At 53.2% G+C, this 25,000-nt stretch overlaps 1 protein-coding gene across 1 annotated transcript in view; it reads left to right on the top strand.

Annotated features, from left to right (window-relative positions):
• Positions 1-23,740: 23,740 nt before the first annotated feature.
• Positions 23,741-25,000, top strand: part of sipa1l3 (signal-induced proliferation-associated 1 like 3) — a gene marked incomplete at its 5' end in the record, with an annotated part of 33,552 nt that continues 32,292 nt past the window's right edge. Inside the window, 1 exon segment of the mRNA XM_079732837.1 lies at positions 23,741-23,968. Coding sequence (XP_079588963.1) covers positions 23,741-23,968 — 228 coding nt within the window.

Below are 25,000 nucleotides of genomic sequence, written 5' to 3'. Positions count from 1 at the left end.
AAATAATATACTATAATACAACCTTATTTGTTTATATAATCCATAAACAAATAAGGGAGATGATAATAACATAAATCCACTCCCTGTATCTGATGCAATACTGCCCCCTGATGACTGATCAACAGTACTGCCTTCATGGTTTCTATAAATATGACGTAGTCAAAGTCCTCCTCAAACTGAAGTGTAGGAAAACCTGGATTCGTTTAATGAAATACTATCTTAAAATGCTTATAAACCAATACGGGAAATGTTGACACATCAAGTCACTTTTAAGCCTCACTACATGTGGTTTTAGTAATAAACTGGGATAGTGCAATTCATTTAAGCGTTGTTTAGAACTTTTTTTTATCCTATTCAGAATATAGGACTATTATTCATGAACTTCTTAAGAAAAACATGGAGGCCTCATCTCGTTCGCCTCATAGCATAACTGCCTACGTCACATTTTAAGGTTCTCGGAAAAAAAGAAGAAACTCATTTTTTTGGGTAAACACAGGATTTCTTTATTTACACTGTCACAGTAAGCTGGACCAGATGCTGCCAATATATAGACATAGCCAGCGTTAGGAGAGGAGAGTTAGGCAGTTATCACAATTTGGTGGTAGTATTGTGGTAGTGACAGTATTATACAGGACCCCCACAGGGGGGCGCTGTCCACTCATTCTGCCTGATCACCACCGGTCTTCTGCCGCAGGCTGCAAATAGGCCGTCTGGGTAGAACTGCAGCGGGGTACACATTTATTAAAGGCTGCTACTGCAATCACAAAACGCAGTTTAAGACTGAATACAGCCTACGATAATTCATCCAATCCCATGCTCATCAATTTCGTTAACAAACGCATCCCGGAGGTGGAGCCGTCGGACCATTGAACAGCGCCCCCTGCGTTACTATCAGCCTGGTGCATCGAGCGTGGTCGCCCATGCGCAGTGAGCGTGTGAGCCGTGTTTCGTTTGAGCCGAAGCATTCCTGGCAGCGCAGCGGTGAGCAGGCGGCCACAGAGCGCTCCTTCAACGGACCCACTATTACCGAAACAGGATTTAAGTTCACGAAAACCAGAAAGCGTCGCCAGGTATGATATGTGTCCTGATGTTTTCCGTCCACAGTGGTGTTTTTTACCGCGGTGGGGTGTTAAACGATGTTGTAAAGTAACGAGTCCGCTCGGCCAGCGAAGCGAACATCGCGAGGAGGCGAACGAACTTCAGTCAGCGCAGTCAACAGCCCGATACTACGGCCGGGTTTACCCCGAGGTAGCGCTCCGAGAGAACGCGTACTGCATGTATACCCCGTGTATGGGCCTTCCGTTCAGTAGTACACGTACATCACAGTCACCGGTCGTTGTATTAACGCATTTACAACCCAAAATCCCCAAGGCTTCCCGATCTTTAAGGAACGCGCACTGCGCAGGCGCCCTGCGCTCCGCAGCCTTCCGACGTGTAGTCTTTTTTTCACCTGAGCTAATCACGACTGGGAGGGCCTGACGACTCCATTAAACTACAAGTTCCAGACAATGGGAACATTGTCTTTTTAGTTGGGAGCTGCCCTGCTAGTTAGCGAGGACGAGCCTGGAATTTGAATAGTTGTGCTGCAGTCGGAAGTTGCCATGGAAAGGCTCTGTTCCCCTGGGCTGGGTCTGGGTCGGACCCCGCAACCCTCTGGTCCGTCCAGCGGGGATCTAGTGGGCACTTCAGAGGGGCACCAGTTGGTATCGGCTGAGCCGAAGAGTGGAACTGGTTGTAATTGCTGTGGGATCAAAAGTCCGTAGTGGCAGAATAGGTTTACAACCCACACGCACCCTGTGAGCAGAGCTGTTCTTTACGTTCAAGTCTCGTTTACTTGTTGTTTTCCCCAATGAACTCGGTTCAAATCCCTCCGGAGTCGACATCAAAATGTAGCCAACTGTAGATAGGTTGTTGTTGTAGGCTGTAGGTTGTCGATGTAGCCGGCATGTTAACGTGCCTGTTTGTGGGATTATTTTGTTATTTTGCTGTAACATGTTTGTTCGATTTGTATCCTGCTGTAGTTGGCTCACTAGAAGCGTCTTTTAAACGGGGCTGCTGTCCGCCTTTAATGCCTTAATGTTTACAGCATGTGTCCACTTGACAAGCACCAGTCAAGGAGCTTAGGAAATGGTTCTCTGTCTGTAAATAGTGACTTAAATGAAAATACAACTAATCCGCTGAAATGTTAATCATTTCCAACATTGATAAGTGGACGCATCAGTTTGTTGATTGTTGATGAAGTAGATTTAGAGCTCGGATATTGCTTTTATAATCTCTTAGGGATCATGATCGATTATAACAATGTTTGATGTTTAAATCACATTTTTCGTAACAAGGGGGTTAATCCCGGCTGTCTGTAAACGATATGGCTGCAGTTATGTTGAAAAAAAAAAACAATGTTGATCCAAAGATTTATTTTCATGTTTTTTGCTATGCAGTTTCAGTGTTCGGAGACTTTAAGTTTGCTAGATGTTGCCGGGTCCTGTGTGAGATGTTGCCTTGTGGTCAGCCTGCTTCCAGCCCAAGTTTAAATGTCCGCCCACAACCACAACACGCTTGGCAGCCTCGCGGCCGTTTGTAATTTTAGATCCAGAGTAACGGTTGTGGCCCGGGTTCCTAGCGATTCCTGGAGGTGTCTTGGTTAACTAAAAGGTTAATGGGAATCAGGATTTGGTTATCTCGCCCTCGAGGGAATGATCATGGCCATCGAGCCATATTCCCCCCCTGTGGCTGCGTGTTGCTCGTTAGTAAAGCCTGATGGGTCATAAGGAGGCGACTGCACGCCCCGGGCCAAGGCCACCATCTGCCTCATGTTAGCACAGTTCCTTTGGGTGGAAGGAGTCCCTCAATATGCTGCTATTTTGTGGATTTTTCTAAACCCATCAACATGTTTCATCCTCCACAAGTATATTCATCAGACTCATTAGCATGTCCAGGCGTTCTGATGAGGGTTTACGCCACTGTAACCCTGGATGTTGAGCGCACAGAATACGGGTGCAGCTTGTATCGCAGCCCGCCGCGGGGTGTTGGGTGCAGCGTCCCTGTGATGGGGTCCTCTGTAATAAACCTCCTTTATGGATCCGTCCTGGTCCTCTTGGGGAGTCCTGCCTGGGACAGTGAGGTTGGCGGCGGTGTCGGTTCAAAGGTCCAGAAGGGGCGGCACTCCCTCCCTCCCTCCCTCCCTCTCCTCTGTGGGCACTGTGTGTGGTGATGAACGACTGGCCTGGGGGCTCATCAATCAATCCACGGGGCATCTTCCTGTCCCGGCGAGGTCAAACCGGCCCGGGAGGTTGTTTACGGCTCTGTCACCCTATCTAGGAAGAGAAGACGAATGGTAGAAACCCAAACATAACCAACAGGCCATCGGTGCTCTGATGGCGTCGGCCGCTGCTGACGGCTCTGCTTGTTCTGGTCCACCTTGTTGAGGATGAGGAGGAAGGGGTGATGATGAGGAAGGGGAGGTGTGTGGGGGGGAGGGGGGGGGGGGGGGGGGGGGGGGGTACCCCAGCGTGTGGCGTCCCGGCCCGCTCTCCCCCGGCTCCCGCTGCGCTGGTTCTAGTCCCTTCTGGTCGGCTCATTCCTGGGTCTGTTTGAGCGGGGTAAATATAGCCTGTTGGTTTTAGCTGGTGGGTAAACACACATGTGGAGGAGGCCTTTCCTCGCCACAGCTCGCCCTGGTCACCACGGGGAGACGGGGGCGGAAGGAGAGGTGCTCTGCCTGTGGCGGCCAGCCGCAGAGCGAGCACTTTAACTTTAGCACGGGTACCATTGGACCCAACACAAAGCCTTTGACAGGCGTCTAGTGGATACACGCATGAGCGGCACAGGATCTGGACTGCCCCATGGAGAAATGCACATGGGGTGACTTACTCCGGCCTGGGTAGAGCTGTCTATTTGAAGATGTAAATTGAAGGCTGCGCTTCAGATCTCCTTATATACGACCTGATACCTGACGGTGGGGAGGTTCCTGGTGGCGGGTCGGTGTTTAGAGAGCTCCACCATGCGGGCGAGATATAGGGCCTACATCTGCTGGGTGTCAGGGAAACCGAGTCAGATCGATTCCTCTCGCTGCTGAACTCTGAAGACTTTATTAAAGCTAGAGGCACACATTTATTTTGTTTGGCAATAGTACGCCAGCATTAAAGACAGAAGAACAACAGAAATCCGCTGCAGAAGGAAGGTGGAAAGGCAGAGTTCTGTGCCGCATATCATTCATCGAGTTGTTTACAACCAACACTGGCAAGTCCATGAAACTCTGCTTGATGACCAGGTCAGCAGAGACGTGACCAAATGTGGCAGGATTAGAGGCGGCTGATTGTGAACCTATGAGAGAGGTCTCTATCTCTGGCATCAACACGTATAACATAACTCATATCTGTTCTACTGTCCCAGGGGCGGTGCTGTATACAGCCGCGGGTCTGCTGATGTTAAGGTTTTGTTTTTTCATGTTCTGATTCAGAGGTCGATAGATGACAGCCCAGTGAATCACCTCGCTGATCTCTAGGGAAACGCTTCGTTCCGGTGAGAGAAGAGAAGCGCTCGCACGCAACTGTCGTGTGTGTCGGGGCAGGTGCCATCTTGCTTCAATGTTGTTTCTTTTCTCCTGTGCCTCTGTTGGATCTGTGTGCTGTTGTCTGCCGGGCTGCGCCGAGAGGTTTCCTAAGGCTGGGAGCCGGAGAGTGAAGAGGGCTTAGCGGTCTACCGGGCTGTTGGTACACCTGCTTCTTGTCTGTCCTTAACCGAGACCGCACACAGGGGTCACGGCTAACAGGTGTGTGTGTGTGTGTGCGCGTGCACGCGTGTTCCGCACAATGGTCCCAGTCATACACCAGCAGTGCAGTTGTGTCCTGGAGAAAGGAAATCCTGGCTGAAAGGATCAGGAAGCGGCTGATTGTGTGTGTCTTTATGGACAGCGGAGGAGTGCATTAGTCTGGGCGCGCGTGTGAGCTGCTCCTGCACTGTCATGCCACTAAACCCATTTGTCAGTTCTACACGATCGATTCGAAGGGCATGGCATGGTTGGTTCACCAGAAACCAGTGTTAAGTGGAACGGATCTCTCCCGGAGGTTTCAGCAGAACGCACGCACGCGCGCACACCTTTTATCTAACTATAGTTGGCCATAGTTGAAATAGTTGTCGGCACACGTGTCTCCGTGTGAGGTTCATGTTGATCAGAAGATGGATTAGGACGCGTGTTTGGGAGGCTCCTCACACTGTGGCCGTACGGCCACGTGTGCACCAGTGGAACTAACGGCATTAGGGAGACACCAGGTGAGGTGCTGAGGGCTCTGGCTGATACCTCTCTGAGAATACACGGCCACGTCCGGCTCCCATCACCAGCCCATCAGTTCATCTTAGATCGCCTGTTGTGATTGGTTTATTGCTCTATTAAGGATGGATAGCCTGCCAAGCACGGCCCTGCCCTCCTCATCTGCGGTTTGGATTAAAGAAGTGCAATGAAGACGATGGAGGGAGGGTAGACTGGAGACCCCGTGTTTTAACAGGACTGGTGGGCGGCGGATCCACACAATAGACGTGGTGGACCCAGGGCCGGGTGTCGGGCCGTCGAAGGGCCCATCTGAGATGTGTGGATCACATCTCAGCTGGGGCGAGTGCCCTCAGCAACCGGTCATCTTTTGAAAGAGTTTTGGAAGAACTTATGTACTTTAATAACTCACTTTTATTTTACTTTACAAACCTTTTCACAATAGGCAAGACATGAACGCCAGACCTATTAGCAGGAGTGAAATTAGTTTGAAAAACTGAACTAAGGTTAAATAACTAGAGTGCACAGCTGTTCATCAGTGAACATGATTTTCAAACAATTTACAACTCACAAGTATTTCCAGGCACACACACACACACACACACACACAGTGTAACAACCCGCTGGGCCGAATGAGGAAGTAGCAGAAGTCCATGTGTTGACTCACGGGTCTTATCAGAGCCCAGCCCAGGCCGCGTCCATACAGGCCAGTCTTTGTACCTCCTGCCGTTGGGTCTCGTTTACGCCCCCTCCTTACATCCCATCTGCCTTTCATTCTGAGATGGACGGCCGGCCCCTTGCTCACCAGGTCGACGTGTTCGGCCGGACAGGACGGGGGTCTGCACTGGGACGGATGTAACGGACGTGCGGAGATGAGTGTTGCTATGAATCAGACCCCTGGTATGAGTAGGCACGAGTCAGGCAGAGAGCATGACAGCCGTCATGCAGCAGGCTTCCAGCACGGCTGAGTGCAACACACACTACGCCAGTGAACCCGTTGCTCGCTCTGAAGTTATGTGCGATGCCGGCTCATCTGCCTCCACACAAATAGTTTATACCCTCTCAACATCTGCTTGTAATGTTATTGTACGGGTGAACATCAACGCATCGCTCTACTACACGCAGTTTGCTCGTGGCTATGAATCATCAGACGGATATGAGATAGATGAATAATAGATCATCGAATATCTTATTCCTAGGTCAGCACTCTCCTGCGACCCCATATGCATATCAGCGGCCCCTGCAGGGTCCAGACCCTCAGGTTGGGCACCACAGCACCACTGAGTAAAAACACTGCATTTTAAAATGAAAAAACATGCACGCACACAGCTTTCTGTGGGCTGTGGATGTTTTGGTTTCCATATTTCCTTTGTTGGTTCAGTGGGATTTAATAACGTTCTGCTGTAGAGCAGCTCCCAGCTGTTGCTGCTTGGAGACGCTGTCTGTGTGAAGGGTGTGACTCTGGTTCGTCTGAGGAGGGGGAGGAGGTTTCAATGGCTGTTTGTCCGGTAAAGCTATGTCCACACACTCCATTTATCTCTCCTCTCTCTCGAGTCGTTGGCAGGGAGGATGCAGGAATGAGTGTATCACGGCATCTCTCCTCCTCCCACTTGCCTGACTAAACCACACTCACCCTGGGCTGTGACTGTTCCCCGCGCTGCGTGGACACATTGTTCTGATGCTAATGGAGCGGAGCGCGTGTGTTCATTCCACAAACGCCATTTGGAGCTTTGCTCTACTGTATCAGAATGTGCATTCATCTCCCTCAGCGTGGCAAACTCAGGTCGGTGCCAAGATGGTGGCATTTCAGACGGCTGTGTCCGCTCAGTTCAGCGGGTCCACACACGTAAACAAAGCAATGTCGCGCTAATGTGTGTCTGTAGTTCCTACGGTCGTATCGTGGAGACAAAAGCAGGCCGTGCTGTTTTATCAGCCAGCCATGAGTCTGCCATCCATGTGCAACCGTTTTGCTGCTGAGTCGTTTCAAACCCAACCCGTAAGTCTGTCTGCAATGTGGCTGCATGGGCCTCGTTTGGATGTGCATAAAGCAACATCTGCTTACGCTTCTACATTTGATGAAAACGGGAGTTTCTTCCTAGAGTTGATTGTTTGCGTGTTTGTCTATGATATTATCTCTTAACCAATAACAGATCAGCATCTGTCTCTTGGTAATACTCCGAGAGAGATGGAACAGGGAAGGAATCTGCGTTGTGTGTTTATTATGATTGTAACAGCGTGGCATGGAATTGTGGCGGATTAGCAGACCTAACGAGCCGATCCCGGAGATGAAAGGACGTGGAAGGTACCTGGGAGCTGGAGGAAAGAGAAGGAGAGTGCGGGGAAGCGAGTTGAGGCATTAGACCTCCTGTTCCACACATGGGGGCCCTCCTATCCTTTACCTCTCCCCTGCCTCCCCCTCGCTCTCCCCTTTTGAAGCAGTGTCTCGTCCCACCTCTTCCCATCCTGTTTTCCCCATGACCTCCGGCAGGGAGATAAGCAGACAGTGAGGTTCAGTGGGTTCAGCGTGGGGGGGGGGGGGGGGGGGACTCAGCCCACCTGCCGGGTGATAGCGACGAGGGAGAGAGATTAGGTGGTGTGTGAACCTGGCCGAGCTCCCCGGAGACGGCGCAGCCGGAGAGAGGGAGAGGGTGTGTGAATCCGGAGAGGAAACGGCCAATCTGTTGTCCCCCTGTCCTTGGGGAGGGGGGGGGAGAGGGCTGCATGCTGTTGATTCACCGTGTCTCCTCCCCGTGTGGTGAAGGCGAGGGGGAGGAGCCTAGGGGAAGGACACAACGGGAGGACAGCACCCAGACAGGGCAGGTGTTGTCCCTGACTGCAACGGCCAGGTGGCCAACGTGGAAACAATGAAGGTCGCCACTATCGCTCCACCTCTAACGGGAACTCCTACAGGCACTCAGCCCCCCCCATGGCCCAGTACACTACAGACACACACACACAAACACACACACAGACACACACACACACACACACGCCCTGGCCTTAGTGACGCCGTGCTCAGCCAGCCCAGGTAGGTCTTGATTCGTTCTGACCTGTTACTCGTAACAGGTCAGAACGTAATCTCGTAATCGTCCTGATGAAGGAGAAAAGGGACATGCAGTGTTTCATAAACCCCTGAAACATAATGACATGAGGCGTGTTGTCCTGCTTAAAGATAGGCCTGATTGGAGGCTGGGGTCCTGCCATGCCACCCAGGGTGGGAATGTTGCCCCTGCATTAAAGATGGCGCTGAGGTTTCCTCTGACTGAGGCCGGTCTTTGCAGCCCTACGCTCTGATTGATTGGCTCTGGTTTCCTGCCAAACATAAACACATACTGCGTGGTGGACCTGTACACACAGAGACATCCCAACAGGCGTATTGGGGTCTACAGCCGGGCGATGGTGAAAGAAGCACCATTATGTACGAAGCACTGCTTCACATTGCTGGTGGGTCAGCGCTGAGACTACGAGTTGCAGAGCTATGAACCCCCTTGACCCTTAACCCCTCCTGTGATTAATGCTGCAGCTTCAACACTAACGAGCACACGTGTGGGACCGCCCCTCCCTCTAGATTAGATCCACATGCCCGTTTAGGGGCTGTGGTTTTCACGTAGGCTGACCTCAGGAATCTGAAGGCGTGTGTTACGGGAGTTCTGTTTGGGTACTGCTGTGTGATATATTTAAACCACCCGAATATTAAATTAACTGAAAAATGAGCCGGTTAAGGAGAAGGCATGCACGCAGACACACGCATGTTCCTCCTCTGCATTGATGAAGCCACACCTAGATTATGTGCTCTGGGCAAGACAAGCCCTCCTTTATTAACACTCTGAATAGACCGGCCATTCACCTGCGCTCACCGTGTGTGTGTGTGTGTGTGTGTGTGTGTGTGTGTGTGTGTGTGTGTGTGTGTGTGTGTGTGTGTGTGTGTGTGTGTGTGTGTGTGTGTGTGTGTGTGTGTGTGTGTGTGTGTGTGTGTTCGAAAGCGTTTAGTGTGTCCTCTGAAGCTGTGTTGGGTCTTAACCATGGTGCTTGAGATGTTTCTGGCCTGGACCGTCTCCATGTGTACGATGTGTGTGTAGGCCCGCCGTGCGGCTCCGTCTCAAAAGCCCCACTATGCTCTGTTTGCTCTGTCGGGCTTAAGTCAGGCAAATAGACCGCCTGATCTCCAAGGGGCCCGGGGAACTCCTACACCCTGGAGCCAAGCCTCATCCCCCAGTATCACCATTACACCACAGCCTGCAGTGTCCTGGCCCAACGTGTGTGTGTGTGTGTGTGTGTGCGCGCGTGTGCGTGTGTGTGTGTGTGGTGAAGAACTCAGGGCCAGGTTCATTACAGTACCCTAGTTCCTGCCAACGAGAGCCCACAGTGGGTTAGGTTTGAGAGAGGAGGCAGGGGGTCCGCAGAAGGGTCCTCCAGTTGAAACAGTCCCGTCCACTACATGCACATGCTGCCATCCCGCCGCATGCGTGTCCCAGTTAATCCCCGTTCCCCCCCCCCAGGTCTGTGGCGGGGCTGTGGGGAGCAGCTCCCCTCGACTGGAGGAGGGGGGCCAGAGCCATTACGTGCCCGGGGTGTGTTTCAGCCCACTTACCACACTGTCCCGGGGCCCCCTGCCAAAGCCCCGAGCCACGTTGGGTTAATCCCCCCCCCCCCAGTCTGCGGCGTTGTGCTGATCTCTCGTCTCGCCGCCCGGCTGCACCGCGGCCGGCGTCTTTATGGGTCAGATTGTAAAAGGGGCGTGTTTGTTTGAGAGGGCGCTGGTAATGAAGTCTGCTCGGGTATTGTGTCGACCTGTGAGTGTGGGTCAGGGGCCTCAGTGTTGGCTCTGTGCGTGCGTGCGTGCGTGCGTGTGTGTGTGTGTGTGTGTGTGTGTGTCAGGGTGTGCGTGCTCCGTGCTGCTGAGTTGCCAGGCAGCCCCCCCTGGTAAACAAACAGTGAAGTAGCACTGATGCGGGTGGAAGGGAGCCTGCCTGTGTGATCACACAGCATTCACAGCCAGGCAGGCGTGTTTATTTACCCCTGCCCTGGGGCCCCTCTGGCTCCCACCTTGCCCCCCCCCCCCCTCCCCCCATCATATCTCTCCCTTGCTCTCTCTCTCTCTCGCTCTCTTCTGAGGCCTGTATTCTCCACTCCGCCCAGTTCAGTTAATAACAATAGGTTCGTAACGCCAAGTTCCTCGCATTCTTTGTGTGCAGGCCCCTCTGTGTGCGGGCCCCTCTGTGTGCAGGCCCCTCTGTGTGCCGGCCCCTCTGTGTTTGGGCCCCTCTGTGTGCGGGCCCCTCTGTGTGCAGGCCCCTCTGTGTGCGGGCCCCGGGCTTCTCTGCGCTCTGCAGCAGCCCCGCTCTGGAGCGCAGAGCTCACGGAGGCGGGGGGCATGCGAGGGCACTTCCAGCGGCGGGGCAGAGCAGCAGAAGCGCTGTCACTGTACGTTTGTGTCTGGCTCCGGCTGCCAGCACCCCCCCCAAGGCCCAACTCAACCCCTCCCCGTCCCCAGAGTCACAGCCGAATCCGGGTCAGCCCTGCCTTTCCTCCTCCTCCTCCTCCTCCTCCTCCTCCTCCTCCTCCTCACTGCTCCTCCTCCTCCCCTTACCCTCAGTGTTTAATGTATCCTGTCTTCCTGTGACCTCCTCACTCTGGTTTCTGGTTCCATTCTCTGGTCTCTCTTTGCTCACTTTCACCTCCTCCTTCTCTAACAGCCATTCTCTATTCTCCCTACTCTCCCCTATTCTCTCTGCTGCTCATCCCCTGTGATTCGCCATTGAAAAGTGTGTGTGTGTGTGTGTGTGTGTGCGCGTGCGCGTGTCTGTCTCTTCACTGCACAAGGGCCTACAGAGTAGAGTGTAAACCAACTTGACATTCTAGGAGCGAGTTTCTGCTGGAAAGCGAAGGCAGCAGACAATGCCAACGAGAGGAGGCTGGTAACGCGAGCTGAGGGCGATTGTCCTGCCTTTGTGCGTCAGTGTGAGCCTGCTTAGTCACGGCAACAGGGGCTCCAGAACACGGAGCAGGAAGTACACTAAGGAGTGGGGTAGGGCTGTGTTATTGCTGCTCGTTCCTCCCTGACGGAACAAACAACGACACTGTCCTCAACATTGTCCCAGACTCGTTTCATATCTCGCCGTGGGAGACGACACTCTGTGTCAATCTGCCTCAGTCTTCCTTGGTGTCAAATTTTAAATGCGTTTTTCACTATTTTCCTCATAGAATTCGACATAGCGTCGTCTGTCCCCCAGTGAGTCCTGATTCACCGCCGTTCTTTAGGAGGCTGGCCTGCAGCATGGGGCTGACTCCATGCTGCCTCGCTGTCTGTCAGAGACGGCCGGCCCACCGGGCTGTGAGATGGGCCCCGGCCCTCCAGCAGATGGCTGGCTGCAGGGCCCGGCGTCGGGGAAGGGGTACCCAGACCGGCACGGGACCATCTGGGGCCCTGACGGTGGCCCTTCATGGCACCCACCTGGGGGGCTGGAGCTCAGCCCTCTTCTGAACCACCACAGGGAACCGAGAGGGGCCGGAGGTCACTATTCTGAGGTTGTGTCATTGCGGTCCGGTTCCTGTATTGAGACATCGCGGTCAGAGGGTTTGTCTGAACGGATGAGCTGGCTTTCCTCAGAGCTGACGCTCCGAGCCCTTTCTCGGCCAAGGAATGTGGAACCGGTCAGTTTGTGGTTACCTTCCACGCTAACATGGTGAGTCAGACGCTGAAGGGGTCTGAGCTGCTGGAGTCCAAGGTGAGGTGGTAGAAGCTGAGACCGGGCCAGCCCACAGCCAATATTTGTTTTTGTCAAAGGCCTGCCCACTGCAAGGAGAACAACAGTTAGACGTGTGTGTGTGTGTGTGTGTGTGTGTGTGTGTGTGTGTGTGTGTGTGTGTGTGTGTGTGTGTGTGTGTGTGTGTGTGTGTGTGTGTGTGTGTGCGCACGTGTGCACCTGTTCCCAGCGTTCCTCGGGTCAGTGTTTATAAGGCCATCAGGGCTGGAGCTCGGTGGCTGAGGCAGAGCCTCTTAAGGGAGCGTGTTTGAGCCTCGCGAGCCAACGCTGCGGCCGTAGCCTCTTCCCTGTGAGATACGCTCAGCAAACAGCTTGGACCTGTTCACCCACCCAGTGAGACCTCCCTCTCCCCTCTCCTCTTCCCTGTGCCACATCCATCTGGGTCAAAGAGGGGGAGAGAGGGAGACGGAGAGAGGGGGAGGAGGTGTAAACATGATTGCAGACAGTCTAAGAGCAGTGAGGACCGAAGCAGAGAGGAGGTGAAACAACAGTGAGTGTTAGTCATCAGAGCAAAGGTGTGGCTCAGGGGTTCTGAAAGACATGTGTCGAATACAAACTACACACAGTCCTCGTTAACTAGATCCGAGACACACACACACACACACACACATACACACACACACACACACACACACACACACACGGCCTGCAGAAACGCTTCAGTGTGGAGGCGGTGACCCACTCCACGTTCCATCTTGTAATCGACGTTGGTTCCAAGCGGTCAGGTAATGAAACACCTCCCCTCCACCCAGTCATCTGCCCACAAAGGGTTACCGTATGCCCACGTCCCCCCTGCCCGCCCATCAATCAATCAATCAATCAATCAATCAATCAGCCATTCACTTTAAAGGCCTCCCGCTCAAACCCTCCGCTCTCGGCGTTGCCGTGGCGCCCGCAGGTTTGCATCATTCAAGCCGTGGAGGTGGAGGGTGTCTGTGTTTGGTGTTATTGTTCAGCAGGCGAGCGCGGAGCCGGCACGGCGGAACCCGAATGGCTGGTTCCCTGGCTCCGCCGACGCGGTGGAGTTGTATTTCCTGTTCTGCCAGGACCTCCAGCAGCAGGCAGCTCCGTGTTGGACCAGCAGGAGCTTGTTTACATGAAACGCCGCTTCAACCGAGACACGCACACAAACACACGCACACGTATCGAAGTCTCCTTGGGCCTGGTTGACGTTTCGTGTTGTCAGTTTCAGAAGCTTTTCTTTGACGGTTTTGACAATTTGGGCAAATTGTGTTTAACTTCAATAGCTGTGAAGCCGATTTATTGTCAACACAACCAGTCATTCATGTTCAATACAATGGACGGTGAACACATGGAGAATAGTAACGTTGGTGTTCACCTCCTGCATTCTTTACTCCTGTGCTGTGCCGTATCTCTGCATCTATCCATATCTTTCACCTCTAATGGCGCCAGTCTATATTCCACTGCTTTGCTCAGCCCTTGCATTTTCTAAAAAATTCAACCCTTCAATTGTAAAATGCCTCAACTCCACCCCCGTGCAGAGGAAACAATCCAACCCCTTATCTCCCTGGATTTAATTCAATTGCCAGCCACACAGGGCATTAGGGCTGCTTTGTACCGTGCAGCCAGCCAACATAAACGCTCTCTGGCCTGATGAGAGTGATCCAGAGTTCTTCGGTAGCCAGGCACACTGGCCCCGGCGTGGCTTGCCACCCGGCTAACACGCACAGCCTCATGTCTGGGATACCTGAGGTCCTATTGGAAGGATGAGAGCCTGAAGGTAGCTCCCTAGGCTGGCTGTAGCTCCCTAGGCTGGCTGTAGCTCCCTAGGCTAGCTGTAGCTCCCTAGGCTAGCTGTAGCTCCCTAGGCTGGCTGTAGCTCCCTAGGCTGGCTGTAGCACCCGAGGCTGGCTGTAGCACCCGAGGCTAGCTGTAGCTCCCGAGGCTAGCTGTAGCACCCGAGGCTAGCTGTAGCACCCGAGGCTAGCTGTGGCAGCAGGCAGCAGGACTTGGCCCTGCTCTGTCCAGGGGCCAGGCACGGAGGGACATAGGGGCTGGTAAATGTGTTTTTAATTTTCTTCCAGTGGCACTGAGAGAGCCCTACTGCCCCTCTCCTACAGGCAGGGCCCCTGCCCCACGCGAGTGTGTCACCTCAGGACACGGCTTGGAGCCCCAGTGGCACCGCCTCCACCGCTAAGCTCCCCGGGACGTTTACGGGCTGTGAACCCAGCGGGGGGAGGGAGACGGAGGCTGGGCCCGGGGTCCGGTGAGGACAGGAACGACAGCAGCTTTATTGGTCCGATTAAATCAAAGCAAAGGATGTTTGTTTTTGGTCTCGTCTCGGAGGGCAGAACACTAGGCTTTCCTCCCCGTCTAGACATTGAGGTAGTGGACTTTGTTTGCTGGATGTTGTCTGAATGCGTCCATTGCACACGCCTCTATTTACATCTCAGGACCTCCTCTGGCAGGCCACTGGGCTTTCCCAGCAGGGTAATGGCTCTCCCAGCAGGGTAATCGCTCTCCCAGCAGGATAATGGCTCTCCCAGCAGGGTAATGGCTCTCAGCAGGGTAATGGCTCATGGGTTCTGCTCTGTCTGCCTCCTGGCTGCTCTTCAGTGGGACCACAGGAAGCGGGAGGTAGGCTGTGGAGGGGGCTTTGTATGGAGCCGGCCACCCTTGACCGGCTGGACCTGAACTGGCAGCAGGAGGGTGAAGGCAGTGGCCGGACTGTTCTCAGGTCAGGTGTGAGCGCTCCACAGAGGGCAGCCCGGCTGCTGTGTTCTGTGGTCAGGGTGGGACTGCCGCATGCTGTTCACACCTTGCACAGGGTTCGCCTCTTGATTTATTTTTGGCCTTATTGGCTTGTGTAGATTTGTAGCTTTGAAAACATGATTCTTTTTTTTTTTATTATTTGTATTTACTTCAGGCCAGAGGAAATATTAATTTTCAGAAACCTTTTTTGGCAACATAATGGTTTGGAGGGGAAACCAGACAATGATATTTGGGAGGCTAAGGAACATAATTTTTAATGTTATCTTGGTGGACATGCTTTTAGCGATGAGTAAGACGAGCACAAGGCTAAAGCGGTTGTTGGTATCGTTAACGATGCATAGAGTGCTCTGATCGCTCTACTAGAAGGGTTCTGTGTTCTCTAGATGTGTTCAGTGGTCTTTAGATGTGTCCTGTGTTCTCTAGAAGTGTCCTTTGTTCACTAGATGTGTTCTCTGGAAGTGTTCAGTGTTCTCTGGAAGTGTTCTGTGTTCTCTAGAGGTGTGTGAGGATTCTAGAAACAGTCTGGGGTTCCCTGTGAGACGTCCACGTGTTAGTCTTGTAGAAGGTGGCAGATTGAACTCTGTTTCCTCACTGTGTATCTAATGCAGAAGTGTAATACAGGGCCTTCACTTCAGGGTTCAGACAGAGACCCATACAGTGAAACATCTCAAAACCCGCACCTCCACACATCTTCAGAGGACCAACGCAGAGTTCATTTGAGCGATGACTAACCCTGATTTATCGGAGCGTTCAACTGGTGATCTCACCGTTGTGACCGCAGTGCCCGAGGCCCTCGTTATCTCACGACAGACATGGTCTTTCCCAAGAACGGGCGCTGATAAGGATCCGGTAACAGTACGTTCACTCCCTACCCGGGCTCTGGGAGAATGTCCTCCTCCCCCTGGAGCCCATCACGCACCAGAGGAACGAGCGGGTTCCATTAGCTGTATCTGGCGCTCATCTCCCGGCCCCTCCGCTGTCTCTGTGCTGTCTCCCAGGGCCTCGGACACAGCCCCCCTGCTGTCTCTCTGCTGTCTCCCAGGGCCTCGGATACAGCCCCCCTGCTGTCTCTCTGCTGTCTCCCAGGGCCTCGGACACAGCCCCCTGCTGTCTGACGGCGGGCCTGTTCTCAGAGGCTGTTCCCCAATGTGAAGGAAGCATGCTCAACGGCCGCCCTTTTAAGGACGCTGTGTCATAGAACGCAGACAAGCAATGTTCCAATGTTGAGAACACTTGGAAATTCGCGCCCTTTCCCCGTCCTTTATTTTTGAGAAATTTCGAGATTTTTCAAGGATGCATCGATGGATCCTCAACGAGCCAAAATACCCACAATCCTTTGCGTTCACACGATGCGCGGGATATTTAAAAATTGCCTATAGAAAGCAGTACACATTGCTTTACACAAGTGAAGTTATTTGAACGTTTTCAGAAATATTTTGTGCCGTAGTGCTTTTTTATAGATTAATCATGTAAATGCAGAAAATTAACCTGTGCGATTTCTTTCAAACGTTTTTGCAACGTAATGATAGGCTATATTTTGCATGGATTGATTTGTTTTAATAAGTAGGTGGTGTTCAGACAAACTACTCTCGCCAATAACAATTTCAACATTAAAATATTGGAGCAAGCAAGTCGTTCCAAACTCCGAACGCTACAAACGCTAGGCAGCACTCTAGCCTCATCTCCATAGGACGCGACTAGCAAGGAAGTGTTCTAGCAAGGCTGCAGCCTTCCCTTTGGGAAACAGCCAGAGGCTCGGGGGGGGGGGCGGTACATGGCCCCAAGGCTTCCTCTTTCTTATCCCAGTGTTTTAGCCCAACTCTGAAACATTGTTCGATGTTGAATGCCTTTGCGTGGGATCAGAGAGGGCTACAGTGAGGGCCGGAGCCAGGGTGCCGGTTTGAATCCTCTTCTTCCACGCAGCTCGGCTTCACAATGCCTATTGAGGAGAACGCAACAAGTTTTTACAAGTTAGGAGTTAACTTGTTTGAGCCCCCATCCCTTCGGGAACAGAGGAGTGTTGTTGAGACGCTGGACTGAGTAAAGCACTTAATGACAGGCAGGATTGTCTCGCAGCTCTCCAGTTCCACCGAGCCTCCTGGAATCAGCTCCCCTCTCCCCGTTTCAATGGCGCCTTTCAATGGACGGGCAGGACAGAGGAGAGAGAGGGGAGGGAGAGAAGGCCCGGCTGGGATTGTGTCTGAGGCTCTCTTTGTCTGCCCTGTTGTAACAAACTCCCTCGCACACATACACACCCCATCACAACACACACACACACACCCCATCACATCACACACACACACACACACACAGACACACACACACACACACACACACACCCTGACCTTGTTAGTGTGGCTGTGGTTGTTGCGTCCCTCCCAGCCGGTTTGAGTAAAGAGACAACCAGTCGGTTCCACTTCTCATCGGTCAAACCCCCGCCGAGACACCCGACGGTTTTACCTTTTATCCCATCGATTAAATCTATGTTCATCTAGTTCCCCCAACACGCTTCAGGCGTGAGTTTGGACCAGTGGCCCAGAGAAGCCTGGGTTCAAGGGGAAGCCTCCCCTTGAACCCAGGGACCAGGGACTGGGAGCAGACTAATCCCTGGGAGGGCCCAGGCGTTGAGGTACTGGTCTGTGTTGTGGACCAGGACCAGTGTGTTCTGGTGAGCAGATGACGGGCGTTGAGGCGTCAGGGCCGTCAGCAGTCAGCCGTGTGTGGCGCCCGCCGCCCTGTGCCGGCTCACTAGTTTCCCTGATTGCTCACAAGCTTTCCAGAGGAGTGCGTGGATGCTCTTTAGGAATTCTTTGATGGAGGCTGTTAATCTGTGATTGACCTCCCCAGATCAGGACAGGCTGAGCTCTGAGATGGGGGTCTGAGCCACGGCTAAGCCTGCCTCCTGGCCAGAGGCCAGCGTCCCAGAGGGAGATGATGGGAATGTTTGGAGGAGCGGGGCCGGAGCCACATGCCATCATTAAGATGTGGATCTGCTGTGGCAACGCGGGCGTTATGGTGGATCCGGAGCCTTTGTTTACAGCCCCAGACCTGGGTTCAAGTGGCCCCCGTTTGGCCCGTTAGGCTGGAGCTGGACTAGGACTGTAGCCCGTAGTGAGCTCCCCCCCCCACCCAGACGCTGTTCTTTATGCGGTAGGTAGGGTGGTCTCTACCCCCCCCCCCCCCCCCCACCCCCGGCGCTGAGGCTGACCTGGGTCGTACCCCACCCCCCCCTCCTTGGGGCCTCACCTCCCTGCCGAGCCCCCCATCAGTCGCCCTATTAGCCTGTCACTGCGCCGCTTCGGTTACAGGAAGGACCTCCACACACCCTTCCCCCCACTTCCTCCGGCTCCCACGCTAATGAAACCGGCGGAGCCTGGCTGCTGAGTGACGCGGGGGGGGGCGTTCGTCCTAGAGACGTTTTACTGGGGCCGTGCAGAGGGAGGAGGGCAGGCTGTGTGTGTGTGCGTGTGCTTGTGTGTGTGTGTGTGTGTGTGAAAGTGATGGCACTAGACCCGTGATTATCAACCCTTTAATCTTAATCAGTTGAAGGATTCTGGAAGTACTTCAGGGGATCCCGGTGCCTAATCACATTAGACCCTATTTGTCTAACGAGTGGGTTCGGGGTTGGCTGGTTTTGATGTGCGTCTTTGTTCCAATGTCCCGAACAAGCTCCGAGAGCAACCGGAAAACCAGCCCGAGCTTGGCTGCTGGGCCGGCCGTTCTGCTGCCATACGTTCCTCTGGCTGCTGCCGCTGCCAACAGCCTTGTTCCAGAGCCGCGTCCGGTCCACAGCTGGCCAGGACCTGGGCGCACATTCATATGGAAAACATGTTGGCTACGAGGTGTATAGCACCCACACCTCCGGAGCGCCTAGTGGATCTGTCCAACTCATCTTAGAGATGCATTGAGAAGGTGTGTGTGTGTGTGTGTGTGTGTGTGTGTGTGTGTGTGTGGGCACACACACATCAATCAAAGGAGCGTAACGAGCTCGCCCTCAAGGCCTCTCCCCCCCCCCCCCCCCCCCCCCCCCCCGTGCAGAGGGCAGGAAAGCGTTTCCGTGGTGATAAAACCCAAGCGATGTGTTGTGCTCCTTCTCTTGCCGGTCGTCCTGATTGGTCGGCTGCTATCCGCCCGGAGCGGCGGCGTGTGAAGGGTCACCAGTATCACCGACCCGCCGACAGCTGTCCGCCGCCTCTGCACCGTTGACCTCCGGGCCCGGACACTCCTGGGTTCAAGCGCTGAGTGACGACCTCGTTTCCACATGCGCTCAAGGAAGGAGCAAGCCGGGGTCAGGGGTCAGGGAGGCGGGGCCCCCTGGGGTAGGGGTCAAGCTGGAGCCAGCAGACGCGTCGGGCCGGGAGCAGCTCACGCCGGCTCTGAGCTCGGCTGGGGGATCGGCTGCTTGTGTCCGACCCACAATGCACCTCTGCCCGCCATCGCCGAGTCGCGCTCCCAGCGAGGGGACTCCGGGCGGGCCGTATGGCGCGAGGGCAGCGCTGGTCCGGGAGCAACGCCCAGATACCGGGCACCTGACCCGGGGGCCTCTAAAGGAGTTCAACAAACGGGAGGCTGGTAAATCTCCCTCACCGTAGTTTCTTTCAACCCAACGTTAAGCGGTGCTAGAGATGGCTGAACGTTAGATTGCAAGGCGTTGATTCCTGAAGGTCTCCTCAGTTGAGCTCACCTGTAGACAATGCAGGGAATGTAAAGTATGGGCCAGCCAAGTGACGAATGGTGACAAAACTCCCAGCCCTGATGATGTTATGAAAGCAAGAAGATGTAATCCAATGATGGAGTGAACCTAGGACACACACCCACACACATATACATACACACACACATTCCAACTCTACATGAAGCCTTTGATGGAATTACAACTCATTCAAACATGATCTCCAGATTGCCGGCACATGGCAGTTATGACGATACTCACAGACTTCCTCTACATGCCGGAGAGAGGTGTGTGTGTGTGTGTGTGTGCGTGCGTGCGCGTGCGTGTGTGTGTGTGTGTTTTAGCCGATGTGTGTGTTCGGAAAGTTCTAAAATCGGTGGATCATTCTAAAATTCATAATTTAGCTTTTATTGGCTGGTTGGATTGATCGACTACGAAAACCGTTGCCAGTGTGTGTGTGTGTGTGTGTGTGTGTGTGTGAGAGTGATTCTGACGACGAACACCAACGACCAAGGGGTTCACTCCCCGACAACACGTCCACACACGGCCTCCTGAACAGTGATATCTGTAAATCCATACTGTGTGTATGGATTTACCATACTGTGTGACTACGGCCCATACTGGGCCGTAGCCTTCGTATCCCCTCCTCTCTCACGAGGTTTGTGTGTCCAGGACGGCCCCCCGGCCCGCCGCCTACGTCTTCTCGTGTCTCACACTGCTCGTGCGCCGGCCGTTCCCATGGCAACGTGCACAGGCGATGGAGAGCTGTGCGAGCAGGCCCGGGTGATGGGGGAGGGAGGGTCAACGCGTGTCCTACTACACGCACCATGCTTACTGCATGCTCTCCTAACTGAAGGACGCTATGGGGAGGCAGGGAATATTCTAGTGACTTTCTGCAGTCACTGAGTAAATGTATGGATTATGTTTATGACTCGGGACAGTCTCGCCTTAAGAAACCGCTTCCAACGTCAGGCGTTCGCCTGACGTTGGAAGCGGTTTCTTAAGGCGAGACTGTCCCGAGTCAGGGATTCTCCGGGTTAAACATCCGCCTGTATCGATCGGCCAACGATCGATCGGAGCCTCTCCGTGTATTGTTTATTTATAGCCCACAAAAGGGGTCTAACTATAAGCGCAGGACGCTGGCCCTTCTGAATCTGCTTCGAGTGAAAGCCGTTCTCAAACCCACCGAACGCCTGGTAAATAAAGTGCTCTTTGTAGTCCTCTCCTTCCACCTGAGAGCCAGCTGCAGGAAGGCAGCAGAACAGATGCATGTGGCATTCATCTGCGAACCACGGGGAAGGAGGCGCTCTCTATTTACATGCATTCCTTCCAGAGGGAGGGAGAGACTTCTCCACCTTTTAGTGTTTGAGTGGAAGTGGGGCGCCCCCACCCCCCTCTCTGCAGGGGGTCCGTCTTCCTGCGGCAGCCCTGTGTGTTTTAATTACGCAGACAGTGAGGCAGAGTTTCCCACGTGGATGCAACAGCCGCGCACAAACGGTGTATCCTGCCCTGGGCCCTGGGACACCTGGCCCTCTGGTACTCATCCGTTCACTCGTTCATATTCCTGGGCTACGAAGGGTTGCACCTTTCAATCAGGTTCAAAAAGTGCATAGGAATAGGCACTTAATGTATTAACTTATTGTTTGTTGTACGTCCTGGCACTTAAACATAGTACTTAACATTGTGTAGCATCTTAAGATTCTTATCCTAGTTATTTCTGTAGTATACGGGGAACGGGTTCACCTAGCCATTGTTCGTGCTCGGCACTTGGTTCTATGAACATCCTTAATGCACCGACAGAGATATATATTGTTGTTTGTCTTTCTTTTGACAAATGTACTTATTGTAAGTCTCTTTGGATAAAAGTGTCTGATAAATGCCCTAAATATAACTGTAAATGTGAATGTAGGAATACTTTAAATAATGTGGGTTATCTCCATTTCATATTGAAACTGGAAGTTCTATTTTCTAAATCACCTCATTTCACAGTAGTTGACAGTAGTAATACGGAGAAAGTTGAAGCTCAGGCCGAGGGGAAGTGACCCAAAGTGGAAGTGATGCCTCAGTCATTAACTGGGCGCAACGCGGCGCTGGCTGTGACGTCGCACCGTTGTGTGAGCGCGCCCCTCGTTAAACCATCCGATGATGGCAGAGAGAGACAGTCTGCCTCTTCTTCCTCTACCCAGTGTGCCATGGGGATCATGGCCCCCATGAAGGGAAAAACCCTCTGATTTCCATGTCTGCGCTGAAAGGCTCTTGGTTCTAATTCTGTCCCTGAGAGTCGCATGATTCTCATTGTGTTCCGGAGGATTTAGAATTAGCATCCTCTTTTCTCTCTCTCTCACACACACACACACACACACACACACAAAGTCACTCACACACAAAGTCACTCACACACAAACAGTCACACACACACACACAGACACACACACAGTCGCACCCCTTCCTAAAAGAAACACGGCTTACATGAACACGCATAGTATGTCCACCCGCACGCTCGCACACAAAGAGACAAGCTCACAAACACACACACAAGCTCAGACTAACACAGACATGCTTCCAAACACACACACACAGATCACTGTGTGTCTCTCCCTCTCCCACTCTGCTACAGACTCTGTTTATATGCTTGGCCCCGTGGGGTAAGCAGGCCCACATCGATCGCCATTGATCTAAAAGTGTATTGGGCAGCTCATAATGGGATGCCCCTCGGGTCATGTCTGTTCAGTGTCTCTCCAGCCATCTAGTATTAACCCCTTAAACCTGTTTGTCACAGGGACACGAACACGCCTCTCTGCTGTATGCCGACCTCTGCTCCTCACACAATGTCTTATGAGACCAAGTCCACTCAGCTTCTGTTTTCTGAACCGAATCGGCAGCTGAATCACAAACGTTTTGTCCACTGTTACTCTGTGTGTGTGTGTGTGCGCGTGTGTGTGTTTGTGTGAGAGAGAGTTGGAAGCAGTGCAGCACCCATAGCCATCGTCTGTTGAACAATAGAATCTCTGACCTGATAACAGTGGAATCGTAGCAGCTTTTGTTACGCACAAACGAACCCACGCACACACAACGTTTTGGGAAGTCTATTGCTAGCCAAAACTCAGAAGGGTAACGGAGCGTTTACTAGGAAGAATCAGAAGAATGTGAGCCATCGTGGAGCAGTTTACTTGTTCAGCCCGTGATTCATGGGGCTCAGCGTCCAATAAAGGGGAATCCAGTTTAACCATGTTGGCATTTCACACCAATAAAATCCAAAGGTGACTTCAATCTCTGCTTCTCGTTTCAGGAGTGAAAACCTGGACCTCATCACCCTCTGGACTTTAACTACTGGCCTTCCCTGCTTCACCTGCAGACACTGAGGTGTGTGTGTGTGCGTGGGGGGTGTGTGTGTGTGTTCACTTAATTGGACATTCGTCACCTGCTCTTGACACTTTGTCAGATTGCACAACATCTGCTTCTCTCACTACCACACAACACCTTTTGTTAAAGCACTGATACCTCTGGTGGTTGTTGGCTGTGATCCACGCACCTGTGTGTGTTTGGCGTGACACCTGCCCTGACTCACGCTGATCCGGGAGCCAGTGCCTCTGCACTCTGTTGGACAACACAGCGGCACGGAGCGGCCTCCCAGAGGGGAGGCTAGAGGTACCAGGGCACTTGGGTCCTCGAACAACGATGTGTGGTACTTTGTTATTGGGCTATATTGAAGCGACTTGGCTATCAGCTAGCACTGAAGTGGATTAATAGCCTCTTGGATGATTTGCAAAAATGTGGTCTCACTGTACAGAAGGCAAAGACACACAGACATTAAACATGACCCGACATCTGTCTTCTGGGAATATTCAGCCGTACAACCGGACCTAGCATCTGTCCTCTCTTTATATTTACCTAACCCTACCTCTTCCCCAGGGCCTCCTAGGAAGACAGAAACACATTATATTTATAGCACTTTTTAGCAATTTATAGCACATAAAGTCCTCAAACTGCGCACACACCCAGCCCAGTGTGTGTGTGTGTGACCTCGCGCTGAGGCGGACGTCAGAGTTCCCTGTAGGATCAATGAGGTTCCTTCACAAAAGTTCTTCAAGAGAGGATTGAAACATTTTAGTCAGGACACGATGAATCCACTTCCACGTACCTCTCCTCTCTCTCCCCTCTCCCCTCTCCTCTCTCCCCCTTCATAATGAAAGAGTGACCCTGACTCATCACTCGTCAGTTCTGATTGGTCTGTGGTAGAATCTGCGTACGTCACGGGTGACATCAGAGGCTTCCAGGGAAGTCCAATGTAACCGTGACGACATGTGGGGTCGAGGGTCCTTCTGGCCGTCTCTCGGACTGCAGCGCTGCTCTCTCGGGGCGTTTCTGTTTGAGGAAGCGAGGCGGGTCGACAGACAACAGGAAGTGACAGCGGTGACCTCACGGGTGACATCAGAGGCTTCCAGGGACTCGGGTGTCGGGGAGTCCATCGTAAGGGACGGCGGGCCCCAGAAGTCCCCCCGAAGGCCAAAGGCCAGTGGTCACTTCCAGGTCCGGCGAGGGAACTCAGATTGGAGAAGCGTCCCTCGGTCCCCCCTCTCCCGACGGTTTCACTTCCCGCGTCCGTCTCTGTTGATTGTCGTCTCTGAACGCCGCGGTTCAAAGGCTCCAGTAATCGCTGTGCGGCATCACTTCTGGATTGTTGACAATGCGGAGGTCCCGTCGCCCGAGGGTCTCCCACAACGTCCGCTCTTGTCCTCTGTTTCTAATCCGTGCGACGCGTCGACTTCTCTGCCGTTATTCCCTTTGTCCTGTTCCCTGGTTCCCTGTTCACCGGGGGGGCAGAGCACCGTGTGCGTCCCAGAGCAGGAGCCTCGGAGCGGGGACTGGTGGTTGGCGTGGCTCCCGACCCGCATCCCATACTAATGACGCCGCCGTTCGATGTAGACCCAGTAAGACCAGATACAGCTCGCCGCGCTGTAGTGGGACCGCGCTCTCTCTCTCCCAGCTCCTCCCGCGTGGCCGCCCGCCAGCGCTGAGCTGTGGTACGGTGCCGAGCTCCTGTCTGTCTGTCTGTCTGTCTGTCTGTCTGTCTGTCTGTCTGTCTGTCTGTCTGTCTGTCTGTCTGTCTGTCTGTCTGTCTGTCTGTCTGTCTGTCTGTCTGTCTGTCTGTCGGAGGCACCAGCCATCTGCTCACAAGCCTCTCAGCGAGCCTGTTCCGCCACATTGTCTGGCTAATTTATGGCCATGCTAGCTATTATGACACAGCTAATGTTTACACTCGTAATCTTGAGTGCTCCCTCCCCCCCTCTCTCTCTCTCTCTCTCCTGGTTGCAGTAAGGCGTTTGATTGGGATTAATTCATTTTGTTCGTAGTTAAACTAATTATCTGGGTATTGATTCCCAGGGTGGTGCACTGTGGGGGTGCCATCTACATGTCCATCTGTAGGGACTCTGTTCGGAAATACTGATGCTTTAAGCCATCCGAAGCCGTTTGTTTAGTCATATGACCGTCCACACACACACACACACACACACACACACACACACACACACACACACACACACACACACACACACAAGA

Source organism: Pollachius pollachius, assembly GCF_949987615.1.
Source record: "Pollachius pollachius genome assembly, chromosome: 3".
NCBI classification, from domain to species: domain Eukaryota; kingdom Metazoa; phylum Chordata; class Actinopteri; order Gadiformes; family Gadidae; genus Pollachius; species Pollachius pollachius.
The sequence above is the reverse complement of the archived record's forward strand: the minus strand, read 5'-3'. Positions and strand labels throughout refer to the sequence as shown.